This window comes from Sceloporus undulatus, chromosome 5 (assembly GCF_019175285.1).
Source record: "Sceloporus undulatus isolate JIND9_A2432 ecotype Alabama chromosome 5, SceUnd_v1.1, whole genome shotgun sequence".
NCBI lineage: Eukaryota > Metazoa > Chordata > Lepidosauria > Squamata > Phrynosomatidae > Sceloporus > Sceloporus undulatus.
Genome location: NC_056526.1, coordinates 98,926,619 through 98,941,268, shown reverse-complemented (window position 1 = coordinate 98,941,268; position 14,650 = coordinate 98,926,619). Strand labels below are relative to the sequence as shown.

Sequence of the window (14,650 nt, the reverse complement as noted above, 5' to 3'; positions counted from 1 at the left end):
TATTTTCTATTATCCTATCCCAGGGCAGGTCATATTCTCTTTGCTCCTCCACCTTGCCTGCCTGCATCTTTTATTTCCTGCATGTCGCTTTCCCCTGTTCGCATATATGCCAACAACAGAACTAAACAGGTTCTTTTCATGGCTCCATTTGTACTCAACAGAGGCTTAAAATAGCGTACAAATTCTTTGACCTCTCAGGCTATACCTCTAATATCCTGATCCTAAAGAACATTATTTAGGAGAGAGCAGTGATCATACTGGTGGGACCTTGTTGGCCCAAGAGACCAGGGTTTCCTAAAATTCTGTTTCTAGCCATTCAGGGACCATGTCTCACCCTGTAGTTTCTCACCTTCTGTTACAAGGCTATGTGCTCTACCCAGACACAGGCTGGCTGCACTTCTTCACCTAGCGTCTGAGCAGAAAGCTTGCCTAACCTTAGACGATGGCATAGTGCATTCCTTGTTTTTCTCTTGGTGGTCATCTACAGTTATGATTATGGGATATACCCATGACAGATACCAGTTTGCATGACAGATTCTAGCCTCTCTAACAATTTGCTCTAGGAGGTTAACACTATTATAATATATTTTCCCTGTTTCAAGCCGCTAGACAAACTGATGCTTCAGGTCCTGCTCCTGCAAGTAAATCATCATCACTGGGCAACTTCTATCATCTTCCTTCATATCTGAAGTTATATGATGTTTTGAAAGCTACTCATGCCAACTATAAGGTATTTTCTTTCTGTGTTTTGATCAAAACCTGGGCTTCAGTCCTATTGCTAGTTCTAGCTAGCGTGAACACACTGAGTCAGTGATTATTTGACTTATCATGTTTCAGTTGCTTTAATGATTCTACTTTAGTTGGGACACGCCTTTCGTTTTAGGCCTTTATGTGTGTGCTTTGACATTAGTCCATTTATTCATATTGTAAATCATATTCTTTTTGCTTTATAAGTTTTTATTATAAGTTTTGCAGTTTTGTGCTCCACATAGTTAGCTCATTTTCTATAATTGTATACTTGTTAATCTACAGAAATATGATATACGGAAAGTCTAAATGAAAGAATCTTAATTTGAATACAAAAAAATTAATTCTAACACAGTACAGTATTTCCAAACTTAATTGTAAAGTACAAAGGTTTTCCCCAAGAAAAACACTAATAAATAATAATATTCATTGTAACAGTGACATGGAACAAAAATTGTATGCCATCCTAGATCTACTTAATTGAAGACTAGAGTACAGTGGAGTAAAAAGTCATATTTAGCCTACATAAAAGGAAAACCAAGGCTTTCTACCATTCTTGTAATACTGTACTCTCTTAGACATTGGAACACCTTTTCCTGCCAGAGAACAGTGATTGCCATAAACAGAGGGAAGGATGTCATGCAAAGCCCATCACACTAGGGGATCTTACACCCTGAGCTATCCTGAGCTTGTTGTGCTTTCCTCCCTTTGTAGTAGATATGGATAATTAATTCAAATTATTTCTGCAGTTTCCTTTTGGCTTCTTCATATCTTTGGGGAAAGCTTTTATACTTGTGGACATGGTTTAGCATCGTTGACAGCAGTGGTTTATTATTTTCTTCATAGGTTTCTCCTAAAGGTGTAGGAGCCTTTGTTTCTTGAAATCCTGTGCTTCAATATTTCTTGGGCTTATGATTCCCAAGTTCTAAAATTCTATAGGATGCCACTATCCCCCCTCTTTGAATCTTAACTTTTATTCCTTTAATAGCAGTGAATGCAAAGACATTAAGTAAATATTTTTTTAATTGGTTCATCTGCTTAATTTCTTTGTAGCAGGTTGATTTTTTTATTGTGCTTTTATTCATGTCTGCTCCAAAATAAGTATTTCAGTTTAAATTGCTCCCAAATGAGAAGTCATAGGATTACAGTTTTATTGGTTTGATGTACTCTGTTATGATTATACTCTCAATATTTATTTACTTATTCATTTTGGGGTAAGGTTACACTGGATCTCCAGAACAGCAATGAAAAGTTTGGTGCATTCCTGCGATCTGCTTTGGATGTTCTGTCTCAGATTTTAGAGCTGGCAACTCTTCAGGACATTGGAAAAGTGGGTTCATGATTGTTTATAAATGCCTTTAAATGTCTTTATGAATCAACTAGAGAAGCAAGTATTAAATCATTATCCTTGTAAGTCTCTTTCTAGTTTCAGAGTGTTCTTGGAGTGGTTTGTATGTTTGGTTTAAGTAATTCTTAACTATGTTCATTAGTAATGAAAAATAGATTTCAAGACTTGGACTTCTGTCCTGAGTGTTAGCAATATCTGACAGCCTTTGACATTTCTGTTTAACAGCAAGGTCTGTTGTGCACCCCCCCCCCCCCAAGGATTTAGACTCAGATAGTGAGGCAGAGGATCATGATGAGGCAGAGGGTCAAGATAGTGAGAATGCCAAGCAACTGAACCAGAATGCCAAGAAAGCATGGCAGTTTGAGTCTGAGTACCAAGACTCAAAGTTAACAGCACCTACTGTGGCAGAATGAAGAAAGGAGAAGGAAGGGCTACAGATTTTTTAAGAACCAAATCAGGGAACAGTGTGTGTTGACATACAACAAGCCATAAATTTCAACACTTCCCTGTTCCCATTCTGTCCTGTTTTGTGCCATCATGAGTCCAGGTCCAACAGACCATGGGAGAATCCTGAAAGAATGTGTAGCTGGCAGCAAAGATGATGTAGCAATGTAGTCAGAGCAGTCCAAATCAAACACAGTCAAGCAATAAATCGAAATGATAGTCCAAAAGGGAGATCCAAAAGCATAGTCAGTAACGGGAGCAAGGTCTGAGGTTATCAGATAACATGAACCAGGAACAGGAGTCAGAAATGTTGAGTCTACCAGATCGAGCTGTGTGAGCAACAGGTTCCCTGGGATGTGCAGGAATTTATGTCTATTGTCAGCACACAGCTGTTCTCTAATTAATGACTGTTTGGTTCTCAAACATTCCAACTTACAACCTCCATAGGCCTTCATTTTCCTTCCTTCATTCTTCTATGGCAGGTGCTGTTAGCTCTGTACTTTGCTGTTCAGAAACTGTCATGCTTTATTGGCCCTCTGCCTCACTAGCTTGGCACTCTCACTAGCTTGACAGTCTGTCTCACCCCATCTTCACCCGCTGCCTCACTGTTGAGTCCTTGAGATGAGGCCAGGGTGACCAGATGCCCTTTTTTACAGGGTATTTTCTACATTACAACTTTATGTTCAGGAGGAATTTCAAAATGTCATTCATTTAGTGTTTTTAGTTTTTATTTGTTAATATCCTACATTTTGTGGTTCCTTGTCCTCCTTTGTGGTTGGGACATCTGGGCACCCTGGGTGAAGCACAAGAGTCTCCTGCTTTTGAATATGGTTAATTAAGAAGCACATCATGCTGTTTAGGGCGATAAGTTAGTTGGAGACTCCCATGCATGCAGAAAGTGTGCCATACAGTACATGGGGCAAGAATTTTGATCAGGATTCAGTTTTGCTTGTGCACTGGTACCACATTAATTTTGATTGGATAAAAGTATTTGTAAGCTGCTTTCATTTGGGTCTGGACGAAGGGCCTGCATAGTGAGCTTGGACTCATGACTTTGCACTCACATTTTCTAGAAGTACCCCTGTGTGCTTTGTGACAAATCAGTACTGACACTTGGGAAAAGAGTTGTACAGTCGCCCCTCCATTTTCATGGTTTTGGAGTTTGCGTCCTTCACCTGTTTGCAAGTGGCAAACGGAGGGGGACAAAATGGGGCACCTACTGCCATTCAAGCCATTGGGGCTTGAATATTGGTGATTTTTCGTTTTTGTGGGGGAGTCTGGAACAGATCGCTCGCAAAAACGGAGGGGCAACTGTATTAGGAATTACTATTGGATGGGTCAATGTGAAGGTGAAAAAAACACTGCTTAATCTGTCAGACTTACACCTATAGTTTTTGGATATGTTGCCATTATACCTTTAAAAATACATAATTTTAAAGCCAAAGTGAGCAACAAACAGCCCATGCAGCCTATTTTGGGCATTTTTACATTTCCTTGACATTCCGCATTTCATTGCAAACTGCTAAAAGCCTTTAAATCAAGCAGGAAATATTTTCTTTAAAAGAGATTTTCTCAGTTTGTTGCCAAAAGTTGGCAGTGTAATTGCAGTTCAGATTTAGCAGTGTGGTGGGGGATGCAGCCCACTGTGCCTCCTGAGTGACAGAATCTTCTGAAGATGCCCATTCTTGTTTTTTAAAGAAATCTTTAAAATAATTCTTTACAGTATTATCACTTTATTTCTCACAGGATACATACATACTGCAATTAGTTAATTTGTAAATACTTATATTAATAACCCCTCTGCTAGTGATGTGCATATTACTATTCTGATACCTGATATCTTATGATTGGTGTGTGTGTGTGTGTGTGTGTTTGTATAGGAGTGTACGTATAACAAGTTTGGTTAAATGGCCCCTTGTGGTTAAGTGACAATTGTGTTTCTGTTTTTAGTTTGTGGAAGAAATTTTGGGTTATCTAAAATCCTGTTTCACCAGAGAACCAATGATGGCAACCTTATGTGTACAGCAGGTGATAAAAACATTTTGTTTTTCTTTCATCTTTTTATTTATTTACTTTTCTTTCCAGTAAAGCTGATTTTTGTTCAAAGTGCTCTTTACTCATTACAAGACTATTTCAGCGAATTCATTCAGTAGTGTTCCTGTAACATTTAAAATTCTATAAGTACATGTGTGGGGCCAGTCACACGGTCTTTCCTAGTCAGTTGCAGACCTTCTTCCTATGAACCTAAGCACTTTTCTTTCTTCATTTTTCACTGAAGCAGCTTATAAAGAGAGCCATTCCTCTGGTTTAGTGAACTAAAGGAACTGTCTCTTGTGGCTTTTACATTCAAGTACAAGAATTAGAAAATTATATAAATACAGTCCAGGTGACTGCTCAAAGTTTACAGTTTAAAAACAATCATGGATGGAGCTGTGGGGTTGAAAGAGCTACCACCACCGTGTTTTGTGCAGCTGCCCAGAGAGGGGGTGGCACCAGCCCCACCACTAACTTTTAACTGAAGAAAAAAAAGAAGCTACTGATTATTTAGATCTAAAATTAGACATTCATCTCAGTGCTGGGTTGCCTGATCTTCCTTGCATTAAATCCTGCATATATAATTGAGAGAATGGAGAATGGACAGTTGATCAGTGAGTGAAAGTGGTCCGAGGGAAAAGAAAGGAAGGAAACATTTCTAAAAGGTGGAATAAAAGAGTGAGTTAATGTGAGAAGAGTTTAAGAAGCAGCTCAAGAAAAAAATAATTAATTAAAAAGACTGAGCAGGTTGGAGTGACAATGGAAATAGAGGAGGAGGAGAGAGAACAATTTAATAATCTAGAGAATAACAGAATAACACAAAAATATTTGGAGGTGGGCTAGAGGACCATATAAGACATTATTTCATAAATACAAAGACTAATAAATAATAATACAGTAATAAGATTATCAATTCAAATATAGATAAATTGAAAGACTTTTTGTGAAGCATCTGAAAAGCAGAGGTACTGAGAGAAAGAGAGATACCAGAACCCTGAGACTGAAATTCCAATATTATTATTCTTTGTTACTTCTACACCCATATCTATATACTACACTAATAACTTCCTCTACTATTCATATGTTTAACCTGTTCAACTTGGCTTTAAGCAAAACATGTCTCCCACCTTTGTTACATTAAGTATTCTTTACAAGCATAATTGAAACTGAATTTGTCACACCATCACTGTACCCATGTTGGATATTACAGTTCCCGCCTCCTTTGGATATTATACACACACACACACACACACACACACACATTTTTGTCACAAAGACTTCACTCAATCTTATGAAGTAGACTGGGGTCTACAAAAGATTATGCTAGAAATGCCTTCTTCTCAGTTAGTCTCAGGATTTCTTTATATCTTTTTTATGCTGATATACATTAACATTGCTTGAAAAATGTTAAGGTGTGCCTTAAGGCCATTTGTTTGTTGTTGTGTGCTTTCAAGTTGTTTCCAATTTATGGTGACCCTAAGGCAATCCTATCGTGCAGTTTTCTAGGCAAGATTTGTTCAGAGAAGGTTTGCCATTGCCTTCTCCAGAGGCTGAGAGTATGAAAATGTAATATGTAAATATGTAAAGTACCTTGTTGACATGAGAGGAACCTGATTGTTAGGTCTAATATTTTCAGAAGGAGCTAGCTTTTTTTCTGCTTTAACTATGTCCCTTGTGTCCCATCTGATTTTACTTACCGTTCTGCCTTCCCCCCGCGTAAAAGAAAAAGCGCATATGCTTGAGCCCCATTACAAGTAATGGGGCTCATGTTCACAGCAGCGTGGGGTGGCGGCGGCATGTGTGCCCTGTGTGTGCCCAGCCACTTCTTCCGTATGCTGAAAGCAGCATATAATGTGCCCATGTATGATGTGGGCGTACTGTAGTTGTGGAAATGCATTACTGAAATTTGTTCAGTAACATGCTCCACGTTGCTCCTGAAGCATGCCCTCTTTTCTCATCCTATCATGAATGGCTACTTTTTTCATATTGAGTGGTTTGAGTTATGTGGGCAGTTGTGTAAGACTTGAAAAGTACAGTAGTTCTGAGATTTTTCAGAGGGAAAGATGCAAATATTGCATACGTATGTTCACACAGACACACCACCATCACTTATTGGCTACAAGGGGCAGATCTTATATGAGGAAAGGCATCTCACTCCAGTCCATTAGACTCCAGAATTTCCAGATTTTTAAAAAGCTTATTATAGGCATTAAATAATTACACTTTGCCATGCAAAGGATGTCACCTAATTCTCAGTAATGAACTCATAATTAATAAGGGCAAATATACCCTGTATCATTGTCACATTAATGCCACTGCTGCTTTATGTTTTTATCTAATAAGAGGAAAGAAAGGTGTCAAAAGATAATCATCCTGTTGGTAGATTGGGAAGCTGCCTGTCATTTCTTTAAAAAAATGAACCAATATTGCTAATTTATATGAATTTACCTCATTTCAGAATTGGTTTTCTATCTTTCCTTAGTTACTGAAGACATTGTTTGGCACAAATTTGGCTTCACAATATGATTGCTTGTCCTCAAACCCAAGCAGATCTCAAGGCAAAGCCCAGCGCTTAGGTTCTTCAAATCTGAGGCCTGGACTTTATCATTATTGCTTCATGGCTCCTTATACACATTTCACTCAGGCACTTGCTGATGCCAGTTTAAGAAATATGATGCAGGCTGAACCAGAACATGATACTTCTGGGTAAGAATGACTTTTATCCTTTTATTAGTTTAAACAGACCAGTATTCAGTATTGATTTCAGTAAGGCCTTTGACAAGGTTTCCCATGACATTCTTTCAAATAAGCTTGTAAAATGTGGGCTAGACAAGGTAACTGTTAAATGGATTAGTAATTGGTTGACTGGCTGAACCCAAAGGGTGCTCAACAATGGCTTCTTTTCATCTTGGAAAGAAGTGACCAGTGGTCTGTCCTGGGCTCAGTGAAGTTCAACATCTTTATCAATGACTTGGAAGACAGAATTGGGGGCATACTTATCAAATTTGCAGATGATACCAAATTAGGAGGAATAGGTAATACTCCAGAGGACAGGGTCAAAATGATGATGATGATGATGATGATGATGATAGTTTTTATTTATATCTTCCCGCCTCTCCCAATGGATCGAGGCGGGATCACAACAGAGTTAAAAAACAGTTACAGTATTCCAACATTAGTTACCGCACAATTAAAAACCACAGCTAAAAACATAAAACATCAAGTGTAAGACATCAAACATCGTCAATCAGTTTGCGGGGTCAGATGCTCTCGTTTCGTTCCTATGGTCTTAATTGGAGGTCAAGAGGGTATGCGTGGTGAAAGAGCTCTGTCTTTACTGCCTTCTTGAAAATTTCCAAAGATGTGACAAGGCGAATCCGTTGGGAGTCTGTTCCATAGTCTAGGGGCAGCTATACTGAATGCTCTTTGGGAAGTGGAAACTTGTCTGGATGCTGATATCTCTAACAAGTTCTTCCCACTTGTTCTAAGAGTGTGGGGCAGATTGTATAGGGAGATGCATTCCTGTAAGTAACCTGGGCCCAAGCCTTGTAGGGCTTTAAAGGTGATAACCAACACGTTGTACTGTGCCCGGAAGCTAATTAGGAGCCAGTGTAGATCTTTCAAGATAGGTGTTATATGGTCAATGACTTGAATAGACTAGAAAGCTGAGCCAAAGCTAACAAAATGAACTTCAGCCCAGAGAAATGTAAGGTACTGCACTTAGGGTGGAAAAATGAAATGCCCAGATCTAGGATGGGCGACACCTGGCTGAATGAGACCACACGTGAAAGGGATCAAGGAGTCCAAGTAGACCTCAAGATGATACATTTTAGATTTTGCAATAAAACCAGTGGTGGCTATCAAGATGGCTGAGATTAACCCCATATCCTAATACATTTGTTCACACTATCTTTGAGTTACTATAGATACTATAAAATAATCTGGCATTGGTAACATGTAGTATTTGTGTTTTTTTTAGCTGGTTTGATATATTGCAGAAAGTTTCTTCACAACTTAAAACTGGCATGACAAGTGCAGTGAAGCATCGTGCTGACAAGGTATAGACAAAAATACACTTCTTAAATTGGTACTTGTATTTTATTAAAATGTGATAAATAAAAAAATCTTTAGCACATCTGTCTGGATTTAGCTGAGGACTGATAATCCTTGTGCTTGCTACTGTACTTGCTACTGAGAAACCAGATGGTTTTCATCCATTTGTATTCCCTCCCATTCATAGAGCTGAACTGATGCAAACTTACAGTTGAGAGGGGATTTCCCCCACTGTGCTGACCCATTGTAGTTCTTTGATGGGAAGAGAAGACTTTAAAATCGGATTGGGAAGGGAAAGAAGTAGGGTTAAATAGGGTTTTTCTTTGACGGGAAGAGAAGGCTTTAAAATTGGATTGGGAAAACCTTTTGTGCGCGCTTGCGCACACACACACATTCACACAAACTCCTTTCTCGAGGCAAGACAAGTGGGGAAGAGCAGCGCATCACGGCGGTGCTTGTTTCAGGACCTTTCGAAGCAGTATTAGTGTATTGACACATATATAAGTCCATCCAGGATATTACAGTCAATTTTGGGGCGTAAATTTCTCAAATTATAGTCGAGTATATACAGTAACTCATATGCTAATCAGCAGGCAAAGACCTTTTTATCCAGGTGAGTCTTTGACAGTGGGCTGGTGTGGAGAACACAGGTAGTTTAGAATGTTGAGAACAGCTATTGGGAATGAAGCTAGAAAAGCTGGGTAGTGCTCCCAGTAGCGGGTACAAATAGAAAGTTGGATCCATGTGTTAGGGTTAGTTGTGTTAGGTGTGTCATTGTACCCTGTGGGGATAGCAGCTGAGGAGGTTGAGGGAGACTGCTGTGAGGCGCAGTTAGAAGGGGTTTAGTTAACTATGCTAGGGACTAGAGGAGTCCAGAGCTAAAGTGAATATATCCTGCAGGATGTATTCATCACTAGGAGGTGGAGGAGATTATTAAAGTCATCTGGAGAACAGATGAAGTAAACATTAGACCATTAAGTAGCTGTTGGTATAACAGATAACCAGAAGAGTTAAGAGACACAGAGGCTAGATAAAGGTTCTCTGAGAACTAAGGGCCTGAACAGACAGGCCAAAATAAAGCTCCTTCAGGTCACTTTGGAGGTATGCTGTTTAAATGATGCATGCATCCTAAGAGGCTGGAAGCCACACACTAATCCTAAGGACTGGAGCACAGCTTTGGCACAGCTTCTTGCCTCTTAAGATGTGTGTCATTTAAACAGCATACCTCCAAAGTGACCTGAAGCAGCTTTATTTTGGCCTCTCTGTTCGGGCCCTAAGTTTATAAGGTAACATTTATAAAGTCAAATGAAAGAAACTGTTTACTTTGTATCTATTGAAACAAGTTATATACCGTATCAAGCTTGAATAATATCCTAGAACAGGGGTAGGCAACCTTTTTGAGCCGGGGGCTGGGTTGCTGTCCCTCAGACAACTGGGGGGCCGAAGCCAAAAAATAAATAATTAAATTTTTTTTTTTAAAAAAATTAAATATATAAATAAACCAGGACAAATGTAGGACAAAATTTTCAAATGGAAGACACTTTTTTTTTAAAAAAATGGAGGACACGCAAAAAAATTTGCTGATTTTTAAAAAAATGTTAATATAAATGCATGTTTCTGAGGCTTCTATAGACAATTGCCCCCCAAAGGCCCCAGCGGCAATCAGTAGCAGGACCAGGCTGGGGCCAGTCCCAAGGCTTCGCCGGGCCGCATCCGGCCCACGGGCCACAGGTTGCCTACCCCTGTCCTAGAAGAAAGATACTGTATTCAGCCTTGCTTGTAAATAAAATCTCTTGCTTTGTTTCAACAAGTAGTTGCCTGAAGTGTACTTACAGAAAATATCATACACATTAACATAAATAAAACGCTACCAAAGGGGAAAAGACCTTTTATTATTTAGGACAGTTCAGATAATGGTGGGATAGTGGCCAAGCAGTGGGATTTAAAATATCCATTGTGTTGGCATCTGAGAAAAGTAGTGAGGTAGAGTTTGCCTTGTCACATAATTGATAGCAGACAGTAAAATAGTAATTGAGGTTTCTACATCTTGGTGGCAGCGGTGGGATCAGATAAGGAAGGAATCACCTGGTTCTGAGTGAGAGTTTCTCCGCCGCCACGTTACAGCTGCTCACTGAGGAAGAAGTTTGAATGGTGTGTTTTATTGATTTGCTTTTAAATGGATTTTAATTCAATTTTTAAAACTCCATACTTTGTATAATAATGTCTTAGCAATAACTTTTTGTGATTTTATCTGTATCTTTTCAGTTACTCTTGTTTTCAGTTTTCAGTTGAATATGAATTCAAACTGTCAGTCTGTTTATCCATCCCCACTATGTGGAATATACTCTTCTTTGTAGTCTCTTTGAATATACACAAATAGGTTTGCGCACTTGTGCAGAATCCCTCTTCATGACATTCTAAAGTTCAGTAGTCCTTAGTGCAAACCCCACTGTCAGCTCCTCAACATTCTTATCTAAGTGTGCCTCAGACAAACCTTCTCAATTCCTTTTTTCTGTCCCACTAGTAGCTTCTTTAGGAACACTCTCCTAGAGCAGCAGTTCTCAAGCTGTAGGTCGCAACCCCTTGCGGCAAATGGCCCTTTCACAAGGTCGCCTAAGACCATCAGAAAACACATATTTCTGATGGTCTTAGGAACCAAGACACCACAATTCTATGGTTGGAGGGTCACCAGACATGAGGAACTGTATTAAAGAGTTGTGGCATTAGGAAGGTTGAAAACCACTGTCCTAGAGGCAGAAGTCTCATAATAATAATATAATATATAATAAAAATTTATTTGTGTTTCCCCGCCTCTCCCAAGGATCAAAGCGGGATTACAGACTACTAAAATCAATACATACAATGCAATACAGTACACTATAAAAACACAAAATGGTACATCTATACAAACATCAGTAAAATACAACAATCCAACAGCATCCAACATCCTGTGATAGGTCACTCGTAGGGTCTGCCGTGTATCAGAAATGCTCCAGTTACCCAAATGTGAAACATTACATGGGTAAAGAAAGGATTTGGCCTGTATAGAACTTCCAAAGCTCAGTCTGTTTTGGTGCTGCACTTTGGCAATTCTCCACAAATAAGAAAATCTTAGGAGATGGGTCAGTATTGTCACAATTAAGCCGAAGAGACCACAAGGGCCATCCAGTCCAACCCCCTGCCATGCAGGAAATCCAAATCAAAGCATCCCGACAGATGGCCATCCAGCCTCCGTTTGAAGACCTCCAAGGGGGAGACTCCACTACACTCCGAGGGAGTTTGTTTCCACTGTCGACCTTTTTTCTCAGGCTAAAAATCCCCAGCTCCCTAAGGCGTTCCTCATGGCAAGGTTTCCAGACCCTTCACCATTTTAGTTGCCCTCCTTTGGACATGCTCCAGTTTCTCAATGTCCTTTTTGATTGTGGCGCCCAGAACTGGACACAATATTCCAGGTGGGGCCTGACCAGAGCAGAATATAGTGGCACTATTACTTCCCTTGATTACGACACTATACTTCTATTGATGCAGCCTAAATCCCATTGGCCTTGTTAGCTGCCGCATCGCACTGTTGACTCATGTTCAACTTGTGGTCTACTTGGACTCCTAGATCCCTTTCACATGTTGTCTCCTTAAGCCAGGTGTCCCCCATCCTATATCTATGCATTTCATTTTTTCGCCCTAAGTGCAGTACCTTACATTTCTCCCTGTTGAAGTTCATTTTGTTAGCTGTGGCCCGCTTTCTAGTCTATTCAGGTCATTTGAATTTGATCCTGTCCTCTGGAGTATTAGCTATTCCTCCTAATTGGTGTCATCTGTAAATTTGATAAGTATTCCCCTAATTTTTTCCTCCAAGTCCTTCTAAAGATGTAATGAACCAGAACATAAGATGCTTTGTTTGGAAACAGTAAGAAATCACCTGCCTTGAAATTTTATTTTACTGCATACATGAGAAATAGCATTCTAAAATAAAATTTTTAGAGGAAAGAAAAAAAGCACTGTTAACACAAAAGCAATTAAATGACAAGAGCGCTGTGTTGAATGCCTGTCTGACTGGTTTCATAAGAATTTTTAACCTATGAAAAAATATTAAATGGGCTCAAATGAGAACCACTCCTGTTATCTTCCAGACACAGACAAACTGTCAAGTAAAATGAGTACTTTTTTGTTGTTGTTCTTACAGCTGCACTAAATTTTCATCTGTAAAAGTCATGGAGCTAAGTATATATTTTCTAGAAGAAAATCTCTTCCATAAGAGAGTGACCCCCCTGGGAGAAAAAAAAAACCAATATATTTCTTAAATTTTTCAGAAGCTTTTCACCCAACATTCATTTTGTTTTGTTTTTCCCTCTGGTACATTTTCCCCTCTCTAACTGTGTTGTCTCCACTTGATCAAGAATCATGGTTGTAAAGTGACAGAAAACATACTATATATTCAGATGTGACTACTAAGTTGTATATCCTTCCTTTGCATGGGGAGAGGTCACTGGGCTGATCTGCCTGTCTAGCAAACTTGCATTTGAGGAAGTAGACCCATGTTATGAAAGCTTATGCTACAACTTCTTTTGCTTATTTGTTTCAAAGCTACTACAAAATCGCTTTGCATTCTGAATTTCTAGACTGCTGCATCTCTAAATAACAGTTGTTATGCAACTACTGAGCAAAGTAAGCAAACAAAACAGCTGGCCCAGTTATTCTGAAATCCTCTTCCTATTTCAAATACTTCTGCATACTTTTCAAGACGTAAAGTCAATCACTGAGGCTGGAAGGCAAACAGAATTTGGCGCATGAAGCATTTACAAAAGGGCACAATTTGGGTTCAGCCCCATTTATTTAACTGAACTCAGACATTTTGAAGAGAGTGTATTGAATTTGGTACCTGAACTGTCCCACTTCAATGTATTCAAACTGCTTTAGAACAAATCCAATGAAGACCTATAAAACAAACAAAAAAAAAACATTTATTCAGTTGTTATCCTGCTTTTTTCCAGTTCGGGAATCAAAGTGGCTTAGAAAATATTAAAATAAACAGTTATAAATTCATAAAATACAGAATTAAAAATGATTAAAACTTAAAAATTAAATCTGATAAACCACAACATACTTACAGGAAAGCACAACAAAATAACAACTAGAAAATCAAGCACATTGCACTAGGAGACTTTACCTTCCCATAAACAATGACCTTAGCAGACCATCAAACAGAAGTCTTCTTCAACTGGTTCCTAAAAGAGATAGGAGAGGCCAGTCTAATCTCTGGAAAAAAAGTTCTAGAGTCAGGGGGGAGCCATTAAGAAGGCCTTCTCCCATATTCCAACTGGATGTTCTCTTCTGTGTGAACAAAGAAAGGGCCTCCACAATAGATCTCAAAAAAACAGGCAGGTTTGCAAGGAAGAATACCTGGACCTGAAACCTATAGGGCTTAATAGTCACTGATAGGAGCACAAATCCTGAGAATGGAATAGGTATCTGACAGAACTGGAAGCAACACACCAGAGGAGAAATAGATTTCAAGAGAATGTAAAACAGCAGCTAGCCAAATGGTATTCTTTACAAATTGAATTAAAAAAAATAAATAACAGCATGAATTTGATGTGTATGTTTTTGCCTTCAAATCATTCCTAAATTTTCAAGGAAATGCTTGTTGAACATTGATACTCACAAAGGAGAGGAACTATTCTATTCTTTCAGCAAGTTTTTGTCATAAATTTGAAGGAAGGCTGAACTCAACATACAGCACTATGGCCGAAAGGACCAACAAAATAGTGACTAAAATGTATCAACCAGTAGATGAGCCTTGAAGTGGAGAAGAGGAGAAAGATTACAACCCATGTGTGGGAAAATGTCTAAGATTGGTGATGGGAAATGTTAGAAAATATAAAGAAAAACTGGGCTAAAATTCATACATTTATAACAAAGATGTTGAATGTAAATTTTCTAATAACCACCTGAATGTATTTACTGAATATACTACACATGTGAATGCAAATATACAGAACAGGAGATATGGAGTTTTGTTATTAGCCG

At 38.8% G+C, this 14,650-nt stretch overlaps 1 protein-coding gene across 1 annotated transcript in view; it reads left to right on the top strand.

Annotated features, from left to right (window-relative positions):
• HTT (huntingtin) overlaps positions 1-14,650 on the top strand; it is a 182,077-nt gene that overhangs the window by 65,095 nt on the left and 102,332 nt on the right. The window contains exons 29-33 of the mRNA XM_042469645.1: positions 603-730; positions 1,967-2,077; positions 4,490-4,567; positions 7,056-7,279; positions 8,553-8,631. Coding sequence (XP_042325579.1) covers positions 603-730; positions 1,967-2,077; positions 4,490-4,567; positions 7,056-7,279; positions 8,553-8,631 — 620 coding nt within the window. The remainder of the gene's footprint in view (positions 1-602; positions 731-1,966; positions 2,078-4,489; positions 4,568-7,055; positions 7,280-8,552; positions 8,632-14,650) is intronic.